The 25,979-nt window shown below is 39.4% G+C and overlaps 1 protein-coding gene across 1 annotated transcript; it reads right to left on the bottom strand.

Annotated features, from left to right (window-relative positions):
• Window positions 1–1,120: 1,120 nt before the first annotated feature.
• On the bottom strand, window positions 1,121–24,928 carry CAPN6 (calpain 6). The gene is made up of 13 exons (XM_036271298.1): window positions 24,802–24,928; window positions 19,140–19,319; window positions 9,439–9,570; window positions 8,043–8,251; window positions 7,351–7,543; window positions 6,576–6,769; window positions 6,241–6,318; window positions 5,948–6,134; window positions 3,963–4,085; window positions 3,582–3,784; window positions 2,827–2,948; window positions 2,333–2,469; window positions 1,121–1,733 (listed from the first exon to the last, which is right to left on the bottom strand). The coding sequence occupies exons 2-13, from the start codon at window positions 19,302–19,304 to the stop codon at window positions 1,551–1,553; spliced, it is 1,926 nt and encodes a 641-aa protein (XP_036127191.1). The 5' UTR covers window positions 19,305–19,319; window positions 24,802–24,928; the 3' UTR covers window positions 1,121–1,550.
• Between the last annotated feature and the right edge of the window lie 1,051 nt (window positions 24,929–25,979).

The following is a 25,979-nucleotide window of genomic DNA, read 5'->3' on the forward strand; positions in this document are numbered from 1 at the left end:
CAACCACCCCACCTCTAGTAGTGGCTCCAAAGCAAGTCTCAATAGATGGCTATTCTTGCCATCTCTCCTTTGCCATCAAATCAAGTCAAAAACTAGTCAGTTTATTGAATGTGAATTTTATTGTGGTTTGGATTATGTAAGGCAGTGTAGTGAAGGCACTGCAGAAGTAACACAGGCTGACAAACATGATAGAAAATGAGCAAGCTAAAAAAAGCCTACAACATATTTTTTAATGAATGCATGCTGGACTAGACTAGGTACTACAACTATGTTTGTTTGTTTTTTTATCATTGCAGAAGCATTGAAATATTGTTGGGGTGGGGATTTGGGGCTTAGGAAAGGCTTCATGGAGGAGGTGGCATTTGTGCTGGGCCTTAAAGAAGAAATAGAATGTTGATAGATGAGATGGAGGGAAGGACATTTAGGAAGGATTGACTCTAGAGAAAACGCTGTAGAAGTACTGAAAAAACAAGAAGGCAAACAAATACCCCTAGGAAGTGAAGCTACCCAACTGAGAAAAATGCCTGAGGGTTCTGGGCTGGAACCAAAGTCTAAAGGCCTCAGATGGGGTCTTCGGTACCAATGATATTAGGAGGCACAGGACAACCGGTTTGCTTTTAAACCTAGCAGCAGCAGAAGGTTTCACATTGCAGTCAGGGGCCCAAAACTGGATGTACTATGTCTGGATGGATTTTCTTGCCCTTTCAGAGTGTGTGGTACTTATTCATTCTTCCTCTTGCCCACTGACTGCCTGAACCGTAGTTTGTGCACGCCCACATGTGCGTGTGTGAGTGTAGGTGTGTGTGGATGGGTGGGAGACCGAAGCTTTGTCTCCCACTGCAGCTTCAACTTTTCCCTCTTGTGGCACACAGCTGGCTTCCATTAAACTAGAGCTCAGGCCCTTCCCACTATCTAGGCCTTACTGAACTCCAGCTCTTGATTAAGCACCAAGGAAGCTTCCTCAACATGAAGGTAAAACCTACTGTGGGGGGGTGACTTAGGTTAGGGCAGGACTACACTCTCCGGAGGTGGTGATGGTGATGGTGGTGGTGGTGATAGTAATGGCTGGGGACTTACAAGCAGGCTCTGGCTGCTGAATAAAATGCTACAGGGTCATTTGTAGTGTTCAATAAGGAGCTGGGATGTCAGGCTAGACCAGCTTGGCCTTGGTCACCCCTCCTCCTTCCTCAACATGCTCTACAGAGGAGATATATTGGGCATCTGAAAGCAGCAAAGACATCTATAGGGTATCCAGGCTGTTGTTGTCCTAATTGAATCTCACCCCCGGAAGTTCCAGAGATCTTTTCTTAGCAAACATCTATATGATCTATGAATAAGACTGTCACCTCCCCCTGTCCAGCTGCTGGAGGTATATAGGTTATGTAGCTACTGATGCTACTTGGATTGGGAGGTATGGGAAAGTTATCAGAAGAAAGGAAAAGTTAATTACTATTTCTTTTTTTCAAAAGATTATGTATATGTGATAAGACCTTATATCTGACAGAAAATAAAATGATGGAAAACTGTCAGGATTTTCTGGAGCTGGAGATTTAGAGCTCAGTAAGATCATCGCTGGAAATAACCTTAAGGCTTATGTGGCCTTGCTTGACTTTGGCAGTTGGACCACCCTTCTTACGCAGGTACAGAGACTTCAGATCACGGCAGTCACTTGGGTCAGCATCCAGAGTAACCTGCCCCAAAAACTGATCACAGAATTTTCGGCTGTTCCAGACCTGGAGAGACAAATATAGAGAGTGAAGGTAAGCAACCCTCTGTGAGATTGGACTTTGTCCAGTGGCATCTAGAACCTCACGCTAAACTTGGAAAGGTTTGTTTAAAAACCAAAAAGATTATTTTTTCCTGCTACCTCATTGGTTAAGGGAAAGATACTCATAACAGTGATGAAAAGCCAGCAAGTAGAGCTCAAGATCAACCTTGAATTATGAATTATGTACAAATACAATTGGTAAGAAGCATTGAGTCAAAAGAACAACCATTTGTAGTGGTCCATCCTGACATAGCAGGATCAGGGTCATCTGAACTGACATATGCTTCCCCTTATGGGATTTTACAGTACCTATGAGCATGAGGGCTTCTGCCCACAATGAAATAAATGGAAAAGAGGCTATTTAGGATGGAGATTAATAAGGAAGCCAGTATCTATGCCTGGTGAGAATTTTTTTTAAGTATGAAACAAATAAAAAACTGGTTTAACCCTTTCTCTGTATCCTAGACGTATATGAGGCATATGGGATAATCTAACACCTGATACTGAACGTGATACTGAATAGGGACTGAATAGGGACCTGGGGGTCCCTATTCATATTCTTACCTGCACTATAATAGGAATGCCAGTGGTCCTTCTATAGAAAATGGCTTGTGTGTCAAAAATGGCATGAACAGTATTCTTTTGGACAGGAGAACGGACTTCTTCTTTTCCACACTTGATGACCAAATATGGGTTCACAGCTGGAACAAAGTAACATTTGATTTTAAGACAATGATTAAAGTTCTCTTTCTAGAAAGTCCAGAAACTGTCTCACTAGGTCCATTCCGGGACATTGAGCATAACACTGGGGTACCAGAATGATCCAGCACTTTTGTTCCTGGTTCCCTTTTTTCCTACACTTTATAAATGAATACAAAAATGCATATTATGTACTCTTTGCCCAAAGTTTACATTCCATTTTGCCATGTTTGAGAGTCATCCTGACTTGTCTAGACTGAAAATACCATTGGAAAGAATCATTTGTTACCATCTTTCCTAACCATGCATGCAAAAATAAAAATAAATGTTCTTTTCCCAGACACCCTTGCAGTTCTTACTTTCATTGGCATACTTCTTCTCCAGACCCTCAGCACTGTGAACAGTGATCTGGGTAACTACCTTCGGGTAGCCACGAGCAAGGTTCCAGCAGGACATCTTGGGCATGTCCAGAGTCAATTCCCTAGAACATCAAAAAGAAGCCACATTATTGATGATGAACACCTTTTGATGAGGAGATAGTCTTGCCATATAATACAATGTTGCTAAAAAGCATGAAACATTGAGTGACCTAGCCTTACATTTTATGACTATGTTTTTCTTTACCCTTACTTAAGGACTAGCAGATAAAGATCAAAGAAGTCTGGACATGGACAACAAAGCTGGGGACAGGGCAGGGAGGGAGGGGGAGGGAGGAATCAGTGGGGGAAAAAGGAGAAACATCTGTAACAAACATTAATTAATTTAAAAAAAAAAGAAGGGTTCGTATGAAAAAGTAGCTTTGGTGACCCAGCACTCAGAACATAATAAACAGTGAGGAGGTCCAGCTGTCTAAGAGAATAGAGTCAACCAGAGAACAGAAGATAAAATGTAGGTGAATGATCTTAGGCTATAGGCCTGTTCTCCTTAAATGACCGGTCAGAGATTTCAAGCTCAGGTCTGCCACTGGGGAATTTCTCATAACTCCATTTTGAAATACATTTCTACCACCTCATTATCCCTGTTAAATATAATTTGAACAAGTTGTCCCTTTGGAGACAATGCAGAGAATTGGAGTTTGAATTGGAGTTTGCAGGGTTGGCCGAGGAAACTGAACCTGAGCTTGACAGGCACTTCAGAGAAGATTCTCAGGAGAAACTCGCTGGTGCGGCCATGCTGAAACATGGTTGGGACAAGCACATAGTTGCCTTTCTTCAGGTACTTGCTCAGAAACACGGTGCGGGTGTCAATATAGGTGGAAGTTCCAGCGCGCTCCTGGATGTAGAGGTGGTGAAGGCGGAATTTGCGGTTCATCTCCACCTGGAAATGAAATTGAATAAAATGCTTTATTCCACTCAAGTCATAGTTTTTGTGTTGGAAGATCCTAGGTCCTCTGCTTTCTGTATCCCTGAACCTTTCTTAATTCCACTAACTCCAAGCCATCCTAATTTTTACTCTATTTGTTATCATTCCTTCCCCTACAAATGTCCATTCTTACCTTGAAGAGCTCAAAGCCAATGATGTAATTGTCAGGTCTTCCCATGCGGCGATATGTACGCAGGTCCTTCTGTTGCAGGGACATGATGACCTTGTGCCCATCCTCAGGCACAGTGAAGATGTACTAAGGGAAAGAGGCCACCAAAGAGCTTAATTAGCACTTTTATTCAGATAAGCCAGCTAAAAGTTCAAGGAAGAAAACTCTACTTTGGAAAGCAGATACTTGGGTTATTTTCTGGGCTTTGCCACTAACCAAACAGAGAAGACTTGGATAATTCATTGACTTGGTAAGTGTAGATCATAATACTTGATTTTCCCTGTGGCATTTAACATGTATTGAGAGAGATAACTCCATAAGTAGGTCTTTGAGGCCAAAAAGAGTATGCTTTGTTTTAATAAATTCTTGGTAGGATCTTGGGAGTTTTTGTTTTTAATAGTGTCCTCTTGCTTTTGAAAGCTGTACACAGACAAATTACAGAATATATGAAGATATAAAGTATTATTGTTTAACTTAACCTGACACGGCAGCATCCCCCTAGGCTAACCTCTTATTGCCAGGCAGATGTGTGGCTTGTGGATAGGCTGGATCCACTTCCGTGAGAATTGATGTTTTGCTACTGTTTTAGGGAAGCTTCAGGCCTGTGATAGAGACTTTTTAAACATCATATGGGGAATTGTGGTGCCACTGGGAAGTAAAACTAAAGTCTCTCTCTCTCATTCTATTTCTCTCCCTCTCCCTCCATCCTTTCTCATTCCCTTTAGCAAGAAACAGAAAGCATGTGCAGAACCACAAGGCCCCCCAAAAGTCAGTCTTGTGTAGACACCTAACAGTGAGACCAAAAAGGCCATTTCTTCAGCTTGGATTATGTGCTTGATACTTAAAACGTTTCCAGGGTTGCAAATAGAGGTGTAGGCAAGGAGTAATAGGAGCTTTCTTTTCTTTAGGTACAATAAAAATAGAAGGGAGTACTGGCCACTTTGGCTCAGTGGTTAGAGTGTCAGTCAGCAGACCAATGAGTCACAGGTTCGGAGATTCCGGTCAAGGACACATACCACGGTTGTGGTTTGTCCCCAACCTTGGTCAGATCGTGTGGAAGGCAACAAGTCAAAGTGTCCCTCTCACATTGATGTTTCTCTTTCTCCCTCCCTCCCACTCTATCTGATGATAAGTAGAAAAATATCCTTGGGCGAAGATTAAAAAAAATAGAAGGGATGAAGAAAAGTGTGAGTTAAGTGAATAGGCCACCAGTCTTAGTATTCTTCAAAATGCCTGCCAATGAGGTCCATGTAAAGAAAATACACACCCATGTAAGGATGCAATATAGTCAGAATTCTTGTCTCCTGTGGGTTAGCTCATCAGCACATTTGGGGATAAAACCATCAAGGTTATTATAGATTCAGGCTTCGGATGTTTGGATTTTTTGCTTTGGTGTGTGCCCAGGCTTGAGCCATAATGTATCACCTGGAATAGTGTTGTAATAAAACGTAGATGACAGGGTAGCCATTCAAATCCTGGGAGAAATGACCTGGTTCTAGATTAGAAAAGGAAGCATAACTATGGAGTTAAAAAGAATAACTTGCATGAGAAAGAGAACAGATGTAGTAAATGTGCACCCAAGAGAACAAATGAGCAGAAAAGAAATAAAAATTAATTGAGACAGTGTCTGGAAGAATATCCTTTATCTCTAATATTGAACCATAAAAAGGAAGTGGAGGGTGTTAAAGAGCCATACCAATCAATATGGCCAAGAGATAGGTAGCTAGAGGAGAGGGCTCAGACTTGATAATGGTGCTAAGGTACATCTCTCCAGAGACACAGTCTGCCATGCTTTATCAGCATCTGGGTTAATCCCTAGGCATTTTGGTTGATGAATATTATGCAATAACCTCAAATGTAAGTAGTGATGTCAAAGAAATACTCCAAGATGAGCCTGGATTCCTATTGCCTTGATAACTTGGAGGCAAAGAGAAAGAATTGATTCCAACCTGAGGATTCTGCAGGAACGTATCACGGTTGTTATAGCAACCTCCTGAACGGTTCATCAGGGGATCATTATCCACAGTCCAGCATCCCACCACTGATTCTAGCTCTTTGCGGCCAAAAATGGGGTTGTTCACTTTGCGGCAGACATTCAGTTCATGAAAGTTGCGGCAAAAGTCCTCCAGGCTCATCCTGAATGAAAGGAGTACAGGAAAGAAATGAAGATGGTACTTAATACCTACCCATTTAGTTCCATGTAGAAACCATAATTCCCTTAGCACAGAAAATCTCTCCTCACCAAAACTCTCCATCATCAGACATAACAAGATCCAGGTTCTTGCGATCTGCTGCAGTCAGTTGCTGCCACTCTTCAGAACTAAAAACAAATTATCCAAAGAGGGATAAGCCATTATGTTTGCCATTGTCTATCTACAGTAAAAAGTATGCCAAAGAAATAGAATGAATGAAGATTGGGCCTGCTTTATCTCACCTCTGGCTGGGTCAAAGATCCCATGCTTAAGAAGAGCTGATAGATATCACCGAGCATCGACAGCCTACTATCAGTTGGGAGAAATGGTTTGGGAGAACTATAGGGATTTGGAGATGTAGCAGTCAAAGTGGAATGGCACTCACATTTCACTCCAGGGACCACTCCATTCCTGTCTTCCCAAGGGGTTCCTCAGGCGAATCATATACAGCTTCTCAGTACTGAAGACTTCCACAAGTCTCTCTCCAAGACGGATCTTCCGTATATCAGTCATGGTATAGGTATGGCCCTTCAGTAGACCCCAATCAGTTTCAACTTCTTGTTCCTCCTGATTGGGAGACTGAGAGAAAATAAAGATATATAAGAGCACAATAATTGGGAGATCCGAGGCCTAGATCCTCTTTTTCCTTGATTGGTTTACCCCAGTATGGTTGAAGCTAGTTCTCCCTATGAAGATATAAATTTGATACAGACACCTAACTTGACACTAAGCAAGTGAAGGAAAGGAAATAAATAATTTAATATAAAATCACTTAAACAATTCAGATTCAAACTACCCACAGTACCACATTGATATGAACAGCATTAAATTTTGGTACAGCTGGTTTACTTCTTGAGCCTAAAAGCTCAAGGAACAGAGACAGAAGGGATTATTTAACAGAGGCTATTTACATCAGATTGAATGCTGCATTGGCCCCCAGCAGGATAACGGGGACAAAAAGGATAAAAAGTTAAAGCTCCTCAGCCTGTGCCAAGGATCAATGTGTATCGTTACCTTTCTGAGTCTCATAATGGCTTTTCATGAATCTGTACAATAAGGGTGATATTTCCTAGTAAATTTTGTAGTATCCTCTCCTCTGTCAGAAGTGGCCCAAGAGTGTTTTTTTTTTTTTTCTTTTTTTTTTTTTGGTGAATACAAACCTCAATGGAGCAACAGATCAGACCTCCTTTGGTAAACGTTTTGTATAGTTCTGTGAACAGCTTGTACTTCTCCTCAACAAGCTCAGTGTATCTTCCTTTCTGCATGTCAACAGTTTCAGCCAATGTGCCAGTGAAGTCCACTATGATATCAGTGGTGGTCAAACCATCAAGGGCTTCATAACAGCCAAGCAGCCTGAGAGCAAATATGCAAGGTTATCTTTGTAAAATTATTTTTCCAGGTTAAGGACATCTTGTCCCAAGAATTAGAACACTCCCTTCCCATCTAGTCTTTACCATCTGGCTTTTCTCTAGCTATGACATGAGAGTTATTTTGAGATTATAGTCAGAGATTTCTAGACTTAAACTATGTTTGCCAAGGACAGTTTATGCAGAAACTTCTTTCTACATGTAAATACTACACAAGGAAAAAATCAGAGCCCATGCTATGTAATTTGCAGATTAGCAGAAATAAAAGACACCTAGAAGAAGGTAAGGGGTTGACAGAAACCAGAACATCTGGTTTCTCTCTAATCTAGGATTATTTAAATCCAATCTGAGGCCCAAAGCATGTCTTGGATCTAACTCAGATTTTATCCAATTTAGACTAAGGGGGTTGGGCTGGAAGAGAATGAACTCCCAAGGAAATATGTGGCCTTCCTTTCCTCATGCGCTAGTAAACCCCCACTCCTTACTTTGCATAAGCTTTTTCCAGTAGAGCATTCCAAAACTCATTCATGGAGGTGGAGAAGGAGAAAACCAGATCTCCATTGATGGTGGGAAGCAAGTCATCAATCACCACCTCGGTCCATTCTCCGAAATGCCAGAAACGGAAGCGAAATATCCCAGCATATTTATCTAGTTTTCGAGGGTCCCATTCCTGTTCCTTATGGTTGGGAATTGTCTGGAAATATAGGAACATTCAATAAACTCTTATTCACAAGACTATATCCAAATACTGAGATTAAAGTTGACTTCCAGCAAATCCAAGCACACTAATATATTTGGTCTGGATCTAGACTGAAATATCCTAGGTAGGGAATTCCCCCCCACATACACACACACACACAACCGTTGTTTTCCCAGTTCAGTTTTTCTGAGGATAGCATTAATATGTCTGCCATGAATACATAGAGGGTGATTGGGGGCAGCCAGTTAGGGGTTAAATTATTTCCCACAGATAATCTATAAATTTGATCATAAAAAGTGTCTATCCTGGCTGGTGTGGCTCAGTGGATTGAGTGTCATCCCATGGACTAAGAAGTCCTGGTTCAATTTCCAGTCAGAGCACATGGCCAAGTTGCCGGCTTGATCCCCAGTAGGGGAGGTGCAGGGGGCAGCCTATCAATGTTTCTCTCTCTTTCTCTAAAAAAAAATCAATAAAAACACATTTTTAAAAAACATCTATACAAACATATCTATGGTTGTATGTTTAACCACAAAAACAAGCATTTTAAAAATTAAATGCAATCGAAATACAAGGCCTCCAGTGGCTTCAATTTTTTAAAGTCCATCCTAGAGATTTCATGTAGATTCTATAGAATATAAATTTTATTTACAATTTGAGTAAAGTTATATTTAGATCTCCATTTCTATACAATTACATATTAATCTACTAATTTTTTTCTGAAGAAAATGCTCTTTGTCCCAAATCATATCAATACTTCATTGCCCTTAACTGTAACTAAATGCCAAAGAAATTTTGTACTCTTAATAACTTATTTGTTCTTCTTCAAAGATCCATTTTCATCATAATACATTTTCATTATCCCCAGTCCCTAATAGCTTTATACCCCTGTAGGTACAGAGTTAAGAAGTATACAGAGATAGTGGGTCAAAACACTGAAAGTGAAAAAATATAGAGTAAAATCTTAATGGTAGAATCTGGGTTAGTATATGGGTGTTTACTATAAAATTCTTTCAATTTCCTGTATTTGTGCAAAATCTCATAATAAAATGAATGGAAGTTACCTAGTTAATACTCTGATTTCAAGAATTAGAAACCTAGAAAGTTATGAGCTGGCTTTTACTGAAATCATTATAGAAGACAAGAAGGTGCAAACTGGTTAAGTCCCATAGGAGGGGCAATACCTTTGTCCAGTGAGACTCCTGAACAGCCAAACAGGAAAATGCAGAGACCATTGGCTTGTGCCCCAGTCTACCTTGGATCAGCTGGTGGTTGCTGATGTTGCCCACAATCAGATGGGGGTCATCACAGATGTCCTATGGAATACAACAATTGGTTCTAAGAGTCTGGGAATTGTTTCCAAAGAGCCAATGTGAGCTGAGCTAGGAAGGATAGAGAGATGGGATCGAACAATGACTAGAACTTACACAGATGAAATAAAGGAAGGTTTGGGGATTGTGAGTAAAAGTACAAATCATTAGATCATCTAGGCACAGGAAAAGAATAATGTGGGGAAAGTGGCAGGAGAAATGGAAGGAGAATATGCAATGAAACAGGATAAGATGTGTTGATTGGAGTTCTCAGACATAGCTATCACTGGGGTTTGGAAGAATTTTCAGCACAGCACTGAGCTTTAAAAGAAGAGAACTAAGTTTTAGCTCATTATATTCTGATCTTATCTGTCAGGATGAGATTTTCTGAAGTACTTGTGTTTAGAAAGATGATTAAATTTAAGGGAAAAGCCCTGATGGAGGTAAACATAAATGATTCTCCCTCTCTAGGAAAATTATTTAAGATACCTTTTACATGAAGACCTTTCCTAACATAAAGCAAAGGCAGCAGTGGTCTCCATGGCAACTAGGTTTTTTTCCACATCTTTGGATAAATATAGATGGCAGCAGCACTAATAGCAGGTGGTAGTAGATCATTCACAGGAGCATTTCAACAGGCACTCTTTCCCCACAATCCATGTTCTGAGGGAACCTGGATAGAGTGGGGACAGCATTTGTTTGGAGTGTATGTGTGTGTCTTCCCCAACATATCATTAGCAGGACCATTCCCAACTTTGAGTAGGAAAATGAGACTCAAATAACACAATTACAACAAAATGTAATGAAGACATAGTTGAGGCATTTTCAAAGTATAATCAGTGCCTAGAGGAAGGATCCCTATTACCCTGGTGAGTAGATTGAATAGGAGTGGCAATGTTCAAGTTGAAGCCTTAGGAACAACTAGGGTTAGGCAGTTGGACAAGGGGAGGATATAAAGACCCCATGGGTAGAAAGACAAGCATGAACAAAGGTATAGCTGCATACATGACACGATATAATTGAAGACATGATTGTGTGACTCAGAGGATCAGCATTTGCAGAGTTAAAAGGCAGGGAATACCAATGAAATTTTGAAAAGATGAAGGAAGCTTACTGGAGGAGGCCATTGGCCAATACCTTGACATTTTGCTTACCCAGCAGAAACAAATCCTAGTCTCAAATGGAAAGAAAATCTAGACATATATTCATTTTTAAATTATTAAAGAGAGACAGTTATACTTTTATGATTTTCAAACCTCTTTTTTTTTTTTTTTTAATGGACATAATTCTTCTTGTTGAAGAATCTGGTCTACAGAATGAAACATTCCATCTATTCTTTAAAAGCCAAAATAACTCTGGAAAGGAATATGCATTCTGGGCAGGGACAAGCCCAAACTGAAAGATTAATTGGGCATCCCTCTGCCAAAAGGAGAGGGTTAGGTGGGTTGTCAGCTTTGGATTTTTTTTTGTGTGTGTTTCTTTTTTATTGCACGTCTGGTGTCTCATCATTATTTTTTTTTGTCTCAGGAGAGATTCTACCCTACTAAGATTTTGTGGGTTGGGAGCTGCCTATTTTTTCACTTATTGAATATAAAACAGGTGTGTTAGATGGATTATATCCTGATATTCTTCCTTTTATTTTCTTCCCATTTCTAAGATGAAACTAAACACAGTTTTCTTCCTTTCTGGGTCAGGTACTACCATTTTATTTTGCACAATATGTAAAGTTACATAATGATTTATTGATCTTAGATGATGCATACAATAGTTTCCAAGCATAGAAAAACAGTACAATGAACATTGATGTGTGAAAAAAGTATTTTTTATATCATTAAGACAAATTATTGTCTAGTTTTATGTGGAGTTATTAGTAATGGGGCTTACAGTGCAGTGTCTTCAATTTATAAAAGGCTTTCATTTCACAGCAGAGATCTAGGCTCCACCAACATTTTTGGCATGTCAACTTTTATTCAAGACATAAAAGATCATATAAATGAGCAAAAAGACATATAAGCAGAAGCCAAATTGAGGACTCAGGTAATTATTCTCTTGTCAACCTAAGGTATAGTGTGTGTGTGTGTGTGTGTGTGTGTGTGTGTGTGTGTGTGTGTAAAGCTAAATATAATCATGGTAGAATATGTATTTTGGCAAAAGCCCACCTTACTTTCTTGTAAACTGGCCCATGCCCCAGTTTTACTTCACCATTTTTCATATATGACGGATAGCTATTTAACAGTGGGTTTTAAAACAGGATAAGTTAACACTCTATAGACCTTCAAAGCTGGAAACATTTAGAGACTATTTAGTCAACCTGTCCATTATACAAATGAGGCAACAGGGTCAGAGAGGTCAGTAACTTGCCCCTTCGATCATCCAGCTAGTTAGTAGATTTAGGATTGACATTTTAGGTTCTTTAAAACCTATACAGCTAAATAAAGAACCCAAGACATCAACTGGTCTATCCTGTTGCCTTTGGTTTTATCAACAGACATCACAAAAAGGATAATTTTGTGCAGATTTTTAGGGACAGAGATACAACTACCTCTCTCAATCATTCATCTCTTTCTTTTATGTGTCTTTGCTTAACACAAATAAAAGCTCTTCATTGTTCTGAAATATTTGCTTAAATTATGTCTTAACTTTTGATTCCAGGCTAAACCTCATTAACAAGATTTAATCTCCTCAATTGAATACACTAAATATGAATCAATCCATTCTGTATGTAAGCATAATGATGTGAAATATGGGAACAAATCTTTACTAAGCCATATTTTCTACCTCTTGAAGGAAGTAAAAAACTAGAAAGCAGCTTAGGAGGTAGAAAGGGTAAAGGGTAATGAGCCAATGCAAGTCTAAAAGTGGTAGGGAGTGGAGTTGTGGGAGAGGTCACAGCTCACATAGTCATATTTGGGTGGCTTGGAAGGGAGAGAAGATTGCTGAGCCCCTAATGACTCCCAGCTGTGTTGGCACAGTTAACATGATCCTTGAACTGGGCTGTTTGTCAAGGCAAAATAATTTCTTAGGGGGAAAACACACACAAGTAGGAAGTCAAGCACTAAGAGTAAAGCCAGAAATGGTCTCTGCAAATACCCGTCCCTGAGCCAAAACTTTCCAAAAAACAACAACAAAAAAAAATGCAGCTTCTCTAGGAAATAGGTTTTCTTAGCTGAGCACTGAGAGACCTTCTCATTGTCCTCTCACATCTCCTTTGTCAGATACCTCTGGGACGTGTAAGGGGGCATAAAATTACAGTTCTTGGAGCCCTGCACTTGTAACTCTATGTGGCTCCATTTATATCTACCACATCCATATCTCTAGAATTTTTTTAACAGAGGTAAAATTTGATGACAGTAAACATTGAGGTCCATGGCAAACTGCAAGAACCAGTTGAATAAAAGGCTGAATAGTAAACCAGCAACCAGAAGAGTGGAGACACTTTTAAAAGTGCTATGTGCAGTCTAGCAGTACTGGGGGCATGGTGGCATGGATAACTACAAGTGAGGCCAACCCTGCAATAGGTATATTATGACTAAGTCCAGGGCTCTAAGTAGTCTCAGAAGGTTCAGGGCTGCATTCAAGACCTATGGGCTTTCTGTGCTAGCCCAAGGTGCCATGATCTTATCCTTAGAATATTGAACCATCTACAGATAAGACATTGATAAACAAACCTAGGTGCAGGAACCAATGCTGAACCAGCCTCTCAAGGAGTCCATTTTACCTGCTGAGGAGTTTTGCTTCTGCATGAAGATATTGTCATCAATGCAACATTCTCTTCCTTTCAAACCTTCCCAAGGAAAATTAAATATGGAACCTGGGAACAAGGTTTTAAGTCCAACTTCCACTTCTAACTTAGACAATCAAGTCACAACCTAATGTTTGTTTTTTTTGTTTGTTTTTTTTTTTTTTTATTTGAATAATCAAACTTCTGGTAGGAAACTTTAGATGTAAATCCAAAACTGATTTTTTGGGAAGTTTGTATATCCATGCAACGAAATACTGTTCAACAATGGAAAGGAACAAACTGACACATGCTACTATATGAATGACCCTTGAAAACATTATTCTAAGCAAAATAAGTTAGCTACTTTTGTGATGCCATTTTTAAGCAAAATGTCCAGAATAGGCAAATCTAGATAGAAACTAAAAGTAAAGTAGGAGAAGGAGGGATTTACCCACTGCAAATGTGCACAAGTTATCTTATTGGAATGATACAATTGTTCTAAAACTATATTGTAGTGATGTTCACACAACTCTGAATATTCGCTAAAAATATTAGTGCATTGTATACCTAAACAGGTGAATTATATAGTATATAAATTGCCTTTTTATAAAGCTGTTAAAATTTTAAAACAGAAATTAAAATAAATAGAATAGTTGGAAAAAGTATGAGCCTATTCAACTATCTTCAAATGTGTCAACAGTGAAAAATACCTAGGACTACTCAGGTCAGAGGGAGGCAGGATCTATGGGAAGAAAAACTTATGAACAGTTGAGGCCAAATTTACTGTGCAGGGATTTTATATTCAGATGAGGGTTGGCAATTTCCATTAGCACAAAGAGAGAGGTGTTTCCTCCTTTACCATTCCTTCACATGCAATCTATCACCATTTCTAATGTCTCCCTCATCAACCTTCCTTCCCATTCCTATCATCTTCACTTTATTCCAGAACCTCATCATCCTCCTCCCATCCAGTGTAGTGAAATGGCCCCTGAGGGAAGGTATTAACTAGTAGAACATACAGTCAGGAGCAATGTGAGTGAAAGTTGAACTCAAAATTTGACTAGGAGAACTGACAGAAGATCTTGTACAGGTGCCTTTACTTCTCCCACAGCTGGCTATACAAATCACCATGAGGCCTTGCTCCATTTTAGTTTAGATTAGATGTTTCTTCCTCTAAGACACTATTATGACTGAGTATGAGTCATCCAGGAAAAAAAAATCAGACAGGGGTAGTAAGGGTGAGTAGCTAGAGGGAGTTGGAGAAGAGGTTTTCAGTGGGAATACGGTGGCCAGATTTCATCATAAAAATCTTACCTTCAGTCTCATGATCACACTGTAACTCAGTAAAACTCAGCTTTTAGAATTTACTAAGACTTTATATGTTGAGGACCCAGAAGAAAAAGAAAGTCCAGGAGTAAATGTCTCAGGCAATGTACCTGTGTACCCAGTAAGCTAAGACAGTAGCAAGGGCCATGTGGCCACTGGAGGAACTAAGGCAAAGTATTTTCCTCTGGAGGGTATGGACATTAAACAATTGTAAAACACTCTATTTAAAATGGCTCCTTAAGCCCTGGCCGGTTTGGCTCAGCGGTTAGAGCGTCAGCCTGAGGTCCGGAGAGACCCAGGTTCAGTTCCCCCTAAGGGCACGTACTTCGGTTGCAGTTTGTCCCCGGCCGTGGTTGGTTGTGCGGGTGGCAGCCACTCGATGTGTCCCTTTCACATTGATGTTTCTCTCTCTCTCTCTCTCTCTCTCTCTCTCTCTCTCTCTCTCTCTCTCTCTCTCTCTTCCTCTCTCTCCCTCCCACTCTATCTGTACAAAAAATGGAAAAATGTCCTTGGGTGAGGATTAAAAAAAATAAAAATAAAATAAAATAAAATGACTCCTTAATACATAGCAAGGAAGCTGCAAGTTGGAATATGGGGAAGTCAATCCTGTCCAAAGATGGCAGGGCTTGATTTGTGTTAATTGGTTCAGTTAGCAGTGGTGATTACAGGCATAGGGGCTTATAAAGGCAGAAGCTTTTCAATGCAGGAGAGGAAAGAAACAAGGTTAATCATGCTTCTTCCATTTTAGAGACTTCCAAATAGGTCAGATTGAGTATGAGGCTATGTGGCATGCCAAGGGACAAGAAGTCTGTAAGTTTCTCTGCAAACCAGGATTTCAACCTTGCCAATGAGGTGGGTGAGGCCAATGACCCATCTGGTCTTCCTGAGCCAATTCAGAGAGGCCCACCGCTGTCTGTCAACTTTCCTGATGGGAGGCCAGAGAGCTTTGACGTGGTTCTTGACCACAGGCTTGGCCTCCACACTGACTGAAAAGGAATCCAAAGCTTTTTGAAGAGACTCAGATGGTGGTCCAGAATCTTGTTTTTCTCCTACTTTCCACAATAGGCCCCCTCCCCAACCACTTCAATCCACAATGATCTCTCCTTCAGAAGCTTATATGATTTATTGTTTATATGCTAGAAAATAGAATTTCTTATATCCAGCATTAATTTATTAACTCTTTAATAGGTCAATATCCATCTCTTCAATTAGAATGAAAGTATTTATCCCCAGACCATGTCTGAATCTTGCACAAAAGCTGGCATAGAATGTTTTTCAAATGCTTCTCCCTTTGGGCTTAATTAAGACTGAGCTCACTGTATGCTCTAAAAAGCGAAAATATGGATCATTTAATGATGTACAGCATCAGGACAGTGAGGAGAACTAATTGGAGAACTATGTATTTTAGTAAAAGAGACACATACAACTCTATGTCCCTAAAATGTCAGCATGGTGAAAACTAATGTGGGCTTTGCAGTCAAAACTGGATTCAAATCCTAGCATATTAACAGTCTGATCCTGGACAGATTCTTATCTTATCTCTGAGAACTACTTTCCTCAAGCATGAAATAAACATGGTATCAACTTTTATCTTTTAAAACAGGAAAAATGAGCCCTGGCCAGTTTGGCTCAGCGGTTAGAGCGTCGGCCTGGGGTCCTGAGAGACCCGGGTTCTGTTCCCGCTAAGGGCATGTACCTTGGTGCAGTTTGTCCCCGGCCCTGGTCGGTTGTGCGGGTGGCAGCCACTCGATGTGTTCCTTTCACATCGATGTTTCTCTCTCTCTCTCTGTTCCTCTCTCTCCCTCCCACTCTACCTGACAAAAAAATGGAAAAATGTCCTCGGGTGAGGATAAAAAAAAAGAAAAAATGATATCAAAATGATTTTTAAGATACCTACCTTGCTAAACAATGACAAATAAGGATGAAATGAAAATGTATAGGAAACTCCAAACACAGTATCTGGGCCCCTAGTAGGCATGCCATATATGCTGATACCTTTTCTGCCCATTTCCATTCACCTTCTCTTTCTGACATCCCCTCACCCTGGATGAGGTATTGCTTGCCTCAGAGGCAAAATGGGCTATTGCCACAGTTATTAAGTTTTTTACCTTCTCTGATAATCCACCTAGGATTCAACCCACAGAATGTGAAATATGAAGGCAAAGGACAAAGGACTGAGCTATGACAGAAGAAGGATGTGTCAAAAGACTGGCCAGTACAGGAAGCACTTTTGGCTTGGTTCACAACTGAGGAATGGCTTAATGTCGGCTTGTAATTTTGCTGCCCATTGGATCTCCTTCCATCTCCTCCAGGATTCATGCATTTCTTCAATAATCAATAATCAATTCATCAATCATTCCTTTTTTCTGCTGTCTTCAACCTCTTCTACTTTACAGTTTATTGCTTAGACTATGAATATGTTCAAGTCTGTTCAATTTATTAACACCCCCAAAGAAACATTCCTCAATTTCCTGTTTTCTTTTCAGCTATTTCTGCCTAACTGATCTCCTTTCTTTTATATACACGCATCAGAAAAAAAACAAAACAATGCCCCTCGTTATCACCATCCACTCATAATAGTAGTTCCAGACAATATAGCTCTATTTTCTTCATGCATTTCTGGGAAAAATAACAAAAACCTTACCTCTCTGCATACCTAATTAATGACTAGTGAATTCTACTCACGTTTCTCAGAATTTATTGTAGGTCAATGATCTGCAGGGAGGTTAACACCTGGAAGCCCATAAAGTCAGGAGGAGTATAATCTTCCTTCTGATGGAGAGATTTATCTAGGTCTCATACTTTCAATGGCTATCATACTTTATGGGAAAAATCTGAGACATGAACCTGGAGGGTATTATGCTCAGTGAAATAAGTCAGTCAGAGAAAGACAAATACCATATAATTTCACTTATATGTGGAATTCAAGAACAAAATAAATGAACATAATACAGATTCATAGACACAGAGAGCAGACTGGTGATTGTCAGAGGGGAGGGATGTTGGGGGACTAAGAGAAAAAGTTGAAGGGATTAAGGAGTACATATTGGTAGCTACAAAATTGTTGTAAGGGAATCATGGAAGTAAGGGAACAGACTGACAAACCTCACAGGGATGGGGGATTGGAGGGGAGGAAAGAGATAAACCAAAGAACTTATATGTATATATGCACAGCCAATTGGCATGGACACTAGGTTGGGAAAGGCAGGAGAGGTTTGGAGCAGAAAGGAGGGGGTCAATGGGGAAAAAGGGAGGACATCTGTAATACTTTCAACAATAAGAAATATAAAATAAAAAATAACAATAAAAAAAATGTTGTGAGGATGTAAATTAAACCAAAGGAAATAGAGTCAATGACATTGTGATAACTATGCATGGTGCCAGTTAGATACTAGAAATACTGAGGAGAACACTATGTAAAGTATATAATTGTATAACTACTAAGGTGTATGTCTGAAACCAATATAAAATAATATTTAAGGTAAACTGTAATTGAAAACAACAACAAAATGTATTTTGAATTGCATAGAAAACAAGTCTTAAAGTGACCAATGTATTTTGGCACCACCTGGTGGCAACCTACATAAACTGAAGTAACTCTTGTAAGAACTTCATTCAGGAGTTGAAGCTGTGGAAATTGCAACTAAAAAGTGATAGCTTGTTCATTGAAGAAGACAAACCTTAAATTGCTAACTGAGGTGGTTCCATAATAGTGCCCAAAAGGTATGTCATTAAATAGAATCAGAAAGTCTTCAGAATACTGTGAAGATCCAATAATTTGCATTTCATAACAGTCCTCTGTTGCCTATATTCCTGGTCATACACTTTGGGAAGAAATCCAGGTAGTATATCCTTCTATTCAGTTGATATCTTTTAGATATAGAATGATTGTCATTTATTCTCCAGACTCCATCATCCCATCATTTTATGCACTGAGCTCCTGCTCCTGTAGGGCTTGTGAAGGCATGAAAATACTTGCTTTTAAGATAACCTACAGATGTTCCACAAAGAACCATGATAACTATTAATAAGTGGTGAAAGAGCTGCAGTCCTACTTGAATACCACTTTGCTAATTGTAGGAGGATATAGTTGATGGTATCCAAATAGCAGCAAAGAAGCCTCCCTTCCCTAAATCAAACTCCATCTTCTACCTACAGAGTTCATTTCATTTATGCTCTGCATAAGAGGAGCTTTTCTTCTCACTGGTTTGAGATTATCATAAAGGCGCTGTGATAAGCAACTCAGTAAAGTGTATAGTTGTTTTTTTAGTCACCATGCTTACTTAAAGGAACTTCCAAAGAAAATAAAGATGGTATCTATATATATTTTTTAAATTACTAAGCCTGAGAAAATTTTACTGAAGTTCAAGATTCCTCAAGGTATAGCCAGAAACAAATTCTTAAAACTTCCCATTTTAAAGTTGTCTCCTAAATTGTTCTACATGCAGTAGACTGTGTGAGTGAAATAGTGGACCAAGTAGTTATACTGAAATAAAGAGGGAGACAGGAATTGCAAAAAGAAACTTACCTGGGGACGTTTCCACACCACCTTCCCGGGAAGCAGTCGGTTGTAAAAAAGTGAATCATTCTCGGGCAAAAAGGTTGGATCACAGAAAAGTATACCATCTTTGATGCATTCCTGTTTTAGTTCCTGGTACTTCTGGCTTTTGAAGAGCTTCAGAGGAGGACCCATAGTGTTAAACTATGTCTAGAATGAGAAAAAAATGTGTGTTATTAGAGGAAGAAGTTTTTGAGTCTTTTAAAGATTAACTGATTAGACAAATGGTAGTCATCCCAATGACTTATTCCTGAAGCTAGACACTTCAAGTTTGGCTTTAATGGAAAAGTCACCATTGTCAGGGGGAAAATAAAAGGTCCAGGTTCTGCAACTAACTAATTTGAAGCTTTGCATAAGGTATCTAAGCCATTCTGGGGCATCAGTTTTTTATCGGCAAATAAGAAAATATGGACCTTAATAGTATCACTGGAAAAATAGGTAATAAATGTTATGTTTGCTTGTTAAATGTGAGTCACTATAATTTAAAGGGCAGTCTTACATTTCACACTGGCAGGAAGGAGTTCAAGACAGAGAACAATTTTAAATTTGTGATGAAGATAAAAATGGGTTTACTATATTCAGAATAAGTTGGTGGCCTGAAGGGCCACACAGTTTGTGCTTGAGGGAAGAAGCAACCTTTTTCACTTCTAACAAGCCCTTTTACATAGTTCCTTCCCCTTTATTATCAAAGAGCTTTGCATTTTTATTACTGACCAGAAAGGCTAATGCAAGAAACAGAGCTCAGCAGTTGGCCTCCAAAGACAAGGCAAGAGAGAAAAATTTTATGTGTCTTTTTTCTTCAAAGTCTAATGTGAAATCATTTGCCCTTGATAAAAGGCAGACTTCGAAATTCAATTACACTGATTTGGTGGACTATAGATTTTTATCCCATGGCCATACACTGTTGCTTTCCTTTCTTTAAAAAAATGATCTCACATGACAAAATAGAGAATAGTTTCCCAGAACCTCCTAGTCACTAATCATTTTGGATAAATGAGTATTTCCTGTTCTTGGAAAGGCCCTCTGTCCCATCACTCTCCCTTGCTACTCAGTCAAATGAGTATGCAAACAGGAGCCAGCAAGGGGATCCCTCTTATAAAAAGAGGACCTGTCTACAGACTGAAGCAACATCAAATGCAAAGAAAATCAGGTTTCATTTTAAAAAACAAACAAACAAGCAAACAGTATGATCCCAGCAGGCTCTTTTGGAGGGAGAATGTACAGCTGGTGTAAATAGGTCAAGTCTTTTGACCTGCATCTGGGGGCTTACAATAAATAAGTAATGACAGCTATCATCTTATTTGACAGATTTCCATTAGAGTGCAACTGTAGTCTCATGTCCCATTCAATTTGCAGGGTAGAATTGACCCCTATTCTGACTAAGTATTAGAACAACTATGTTCCATTTTTTGTGACCTTGGTATCTTTGTGCCTCAATTTTCATGTTGAGAGAGTGAGGGTATCTATCCTGCCCTCCTTACACTATGGCTGTACCTAATGAGATACTTAGTGTAAAAGTATTTTATATAAGTAGGAAGGGCTCCATAAACGCAAGATATACACTGTAAGCCATCTCATTGCCTGGCATAAAGCTGGGCACAAAACCATTGTTCAGGAAATAGTTGTGCAATGGATGAATGTCTTATGTAGAAAATGCATGTTTATATGGCAAGTCATTGTTTGAAATATAAGTTAAGTTCACAATCTTTTCATGGCACTCAGGTATAGTAGATATTATTTGCACCCTTCATTTTTTTATCTTCAGAAATGGCAGCGCAGAGAAAGGACAGCTAGAAACTTGCAAAGCCAACTCAGATCTTGGTTTGTGTAATGCCAGATTTAGTGTGCAGCTTTCCATCATGCCACACTGCTTCTTTTGGTCACTGCCTTTTTTGTGTTCTATTTTTTTTTTTTTTTTGGTATGTGCCCCTATCAGGAACTGAACCCAGGACTCTCTGGTCCGCAGGCTAACGCTCCAACCACTGAGCCAAACCGGCTGGGGCAGTCACTGCCTTTTTTGAAGAAGGGATTTTTTTTTTTTTTAGCTCAAATAAGGAAAACCTTCCAAAGCAAACATAATACCTAGCTTTGAGGCATTTTGCCTAGAATATATTGTCATGGTGGATATTAAAAAGTTTCTTTATTTCCATAGTTTAATGATCATGGGAGAACCCAAACCCTTGACATTTGAAGGTTCATCAGTTAACTGTCAGAAAATTTATGAAAACCCAGAAATTCAAGTCATAACTTATTTGTCATAAATAATTCGGCCTATCAGAGAGTAAGAGAATGAAAAAAGAAATGTTCCTTTTTTGCTATCTTACTGCACCCAACTGTGAATAAGAGAGAGCCTTTAGGTTAATAACCACATATTAAGAAATTCAGTAAATAGAAGCAAATCTAGGGATTTAAGTATCAACTAAAAGAGCTCTAGCTAACAAATAGTTAACAAAGGGAATATGCACATCTAAGAGGAGGAACAACTGTGTCCTGAAACAAGTATCATGAGTGGCTGAGTGAAGCCCAGTGTGGGGCTTTGCACTAAGATAATGGCCTTAAGCAATATTATTTGAATTGGGACCCACTGCCTAGAGATAGAGCATGAAGAAGGCTGAAGAAGGCCGTGTGGTTCAAGGCAAGTGGGAGGGGTGGATGTAGAGTATGGATAGTTGAGAATTGCCATGGGAAGCTGAGGGAGCCTGCCACGTACTGTGCAAAGCTATAGTTAGGAGAAGTTTTTGCTACTCACTGGACTGGAAAGCTTGGGGAGCTGGGCAAACTCTTAAGAGAAATATTATTTGTTCTTTACTTATGAATTAGTCTTAGAATAGAAACCAGATTTTGCTCTAAAAAGTTAAATCTAATTCAGTTTATTAAAAAGAATTATTAACTGATAGAGGAAACCCAGTCTGAGGTTTACAAACTTCTGCTGATTGGGGTGAGTGGGAGGGTAAGGGAAGATATTTTAGGGAGAGAGAGGGAGAGAGCATGGCTTCTGGGGTACTGTTCCTGGCTAGTTTCTCCTTTCCCCCAGTTATGCTCTTGTGCTGTACTTGGGATAAAATCGGAGGTAAAAACTATTAGGTGTTGTTGCAGAGCAAACTGAATAAAGAAGACCTAACTCTCTCCTCGAACGAAGTAGGGGTCACTTTAACCACAATCAACAGTTCCTCTTCTCACACTTGGGGGTGGTACACTGAGAGAAATGGGGGTTGGAGAAGGAGAAGTAATAACAATTCAGTATCCACATGTTATACAAAGAATAGAGCTTTCCATGTCTACCCAGCCAAAGTCCTAGCCCACAACTATGGGCAGGCATCTATTAGGAGACAAATGGCTGTTAAGATTCAAATTGTTAGCCAGATATTCTGGGGTTTGAAAGGGACCATAAAAGTCCTCTGATTCAGTCTTATCTAAGAGGACACATCAACTCTGCCCAGAGAGAAGACTGTTCAAAGACATTTGAAGAAAAAAACAGCACACAACTTCCTTTAAATCCATTATTGAAGAACTCTATAAAAAAATATAAAGCAATTCAGAATCATAAAAAGAACACAGGTAGTCAGGAGATCCAGAATCAAGTCCCAGATACCACCGTTTAGTGTAGATAACATCTCTGTCCCTCAGTTTCCCCATAAGCACAATGGAAAAATATATGATGGCTGCCCCATAAACCTCACAGTGTTATTGAGGAAATCTAATGAAGTTAAGTGCATGAAAATACTTATTAACTGTTAAGGATAACCGGTGTAAGACAGTAATATTAGGAAACATTATTTTTTTAGCAAATTAAGTATCTTTTCTGTCCTTAGTGGAAAATAGGAGATTTGATCACATGCTTTATATAAGATACTCAAGGACATTTAAAAGACCAATGTAAAATGGCTCCTCTACTATTCAATACCTCTTCTTCTTTTCACCTTTGCTTTTGGGCTGACTTGCCCCACTAACCGTTTTTCCCTCTTAAATGAATAAACTCATCACTCTGATTTTATAGCCTTCTGAGAGTCTAATCCCAACTTTTTGTAGAATTATACTAGAAGAACTCTGAGAAATCACTTAACCCAAATCCTTTCTTTTATAGGAAGGTGAAGGGACTTGCCCAAGGTTACATAGTTAATGACAGAGCTAGCACTAAAACAAGGATCTCCTGACAATTTTCTCCATAATTTTAAAAAGGGATGAGGGGTAAGTGTGCAATCACAAAACCTCAAGACATTACTTTGGAAAATTCTCATTGTCCTCCTCTTACAAGAATACACTGAGAAGTTTTGTTTTTAAATTGTAAGCTGTCAGAAGGTGAGATGATTTCAAATCAAGGCTAATCAAAGAAACACTGTTTTGGGGGCACAAAGGGGCTTTTTCTGCTTTTAATTTAGGAAACGAAAACACCCAAAGATGCAGAGAGCCTGCTTTTTAACTTATTCCTACACAAGTGTTTTTAGAGTTTCCCTAGCCTACTAGGGACTTAAGGATAAATAAAGAATGCTATTCAAATCCCAAGTATTCACATACACACACACACACACACACACACACACACATGTTCATACACACGTACATGCACACAAACTGCTGGAGAAATGAAAGAGTTAATTAACAATGCTCAAGGAATCCTTTAAGAATTCCTTTAGGCTATAAAAGGTTCTTAATGTCACAACAAATATTTTTATGTGAAAAATTATTCAAATTTTAATAAAATGTTAGTAAAAACCAGGATGTTTTATCATGCAGCTGGAAGTGACTATCAGGATGGCAAAATTTGTTTTTTCCTATGTACTTTTCATCTAACCTGAAACTCAAAATCCTCAGAACCAATTATCAATTGTAATACTCTAATCTTTTTTCTGCCCTACTCACCCCCCACTCTGGTCAAGTAGCCCAGTTAAGCCAGAGAACACCAGTGACAGTGTTGTGGTGGGTTGGTGGGGTGGGGGAATAGAACTACAACTTCAAATCAAAATTTAAATAAAGCAAGAATTAGAGGAGAGCAAAACCAGGCCATTCAGTGTCTGAAAATAAAATAGCCAAAATCAACCTGTCACCAGTGCAGAAGGACTCCTGGCTGTGCAAACAGGACAGCCTCTGCTGCCACTCCCTCCTATGTAACAGTGCACAGCCCGTGCACCCCACTTCCAGGACTTAAAGAGCTTTTGTATACATTGTGGTTCCAAGATTTTGCCTACATTTCAATAGTGTGTCCACAGCTGTGGTTTAGACAAAGCTAAAATGAAGCCTTGACACTCAGCCTTGGTTCTCCCTCTCACTTACCTAAGTAAGATTTGTCCTTTCTTACCAGAAATTTCAGTAAAAAGAAGACACACACACACACACACACACACACACAAGAAAGAAAGAAAAAGAAAAGTTCATATATAACCAGAAAATTTTTATTGCCAAACAACCACAATCACCCCACACACACCCAAAAATAACCAATCAAAAAATTCCATTAGTTTGGAAGTTTCCAAACTGCTAATTATACATGCATGTTCAATCCAGATAAACCATAAAATTATAGCTGTGGATTTTGATTAACTGTAAAGTTAAAGTTTCTTCACCTCTTTTATACAACAAGTTATCCAGCAAAAAAAAAATTTAGAAGAAGTTAGTGAATGCCCTCTCTACTCACCTAAGTTATCCCAGTTGCTGCTGCTCCTGTTGCTGCTGCTGCCGCCGCTGCTGCCGCTGCTCTTGGCCAGGTAACCCCTACAAAGTCTGTTCAGTCAGTGCAGCTGAACAAAGATTCTGGCTTTCTTAACCTGAAAACTATTTGGGCTGTACCAAGCTCTGCTCACAGGGGGAGGTGACTTGCAGAAACTTCAGGAGACTTTGCCCCGCCTAGCAGTCAGAAACTGATCCTGAGTCATGAGGAAAATCTGGAAAGCACGCCTGCCAGATGTGCAGACTGGATGCCCACTCCAGATCAACCCACCAACAAATTGGAAAACCCAGGAAGCCACATTTGAAAGCTTTTTCACTGCCAAAGAGAAATATAACTTTCAGGAGGGGTCTGATAGATTTCTGACTTTGCTGTCCCAGAGTTAATAGTGCAGACATAGACATTACTTGAAAGACAACATGCTAAGAAAAATCTTGACGTGTTGGCAAAGTTTCTGTGGGTTAGTCTGCAGACAAGGTCCTTATATATGGATCTATGATAGTGACAAGGACTTCAGCAAGCGAGTGGGAGTGAAAGAGGAGGTAATGGGGCACAGGGAAGAAAAGGTTTCTCTGTGAAGTAACAGGTTTCATTCTGCCCAGGGCAGAGAGAAAGGAGTATTAAGAGGGAGGTAAATGGAGTTTGATGCCATGGCCATTGTAAAAAGTTTAATTTCCAGCAAAGGTGCTGTGTAGATTCTGCCTGGCATTGTTGAGAGCAAGAAAAGCAAATGACTGTTAGCTCTGAAAGGCCAACTAAAAGGCTTGTGCAGGATACTCAGACCCCTGTAAAATACGGTGCTGTACCCCAGTCAAGGTCCTGTTTCCTGAGACATTCCCTGAGACACAATTCCAGGAACACAATTTGCAATTTGTTTTAATTATTTTAGTTTTCACATCTCATTTAATTTTTATCTCATTCCCCAGCTCTCCAAACCAATGTGGTGTTAACCACTACTACTGTGCACCAATTTTTCTTTTAGAGAGAGAGAGAGAGAGAGAGAGAGAACACAGCAAGCAAGGCAAAGCCTAAGAAGAAAGGAAATATGCTCTCCCTAGTCACTGGCCCCATACGAATATTTCCATGAAGCATCTTAGCAATTCTATAACTGTGGTCTCTGAGAACTCCCTCTTGACATTTCCCGATAG

Source organism: Molossus molossus, unplaced genomic scaffold (assembly GCF_014108415.1).
Source record: "Molossus molossus isolate mMolMol1 unplaced genomic scaffold, mMolMol1.p scaffold_m16_p_2, whole genome shotgun sequence".
Lineage (NCBI taxonomy): Eukaryota > Metazoa > Chordata > Mammalia > Chiroptera > Molossidae > Molossus > Molossus molossus.

What these genes read in the sequence shown, in the direction of transcription:
- CAPN6 (XM_036271298.1), bottom strand. Translation starts at nt 19,304, where the DNA reads ATGGGTCCTCCTCTGAAGCTCTTCAAAAGCCAGAAGTACCAGGAACTA. An exon ending in TGGTGTGGAAACGTCCCCAG is followed by an intron (nt 9,571 to 19,139) that starts GTAAGTTTCTTT and finishes TGTATTCCATAG; the next exon opens with GACATCTGTGATGACCCCCA. An exon ending in GCATTCCTATTATAGTGCAG is followed by an intron (nt 1,734 to 2,332) that starts GTAAGAATATGA and finishes TTGTCTCTCCAG; the next exon opens with GTCTGGAACAGCCGAAAATT.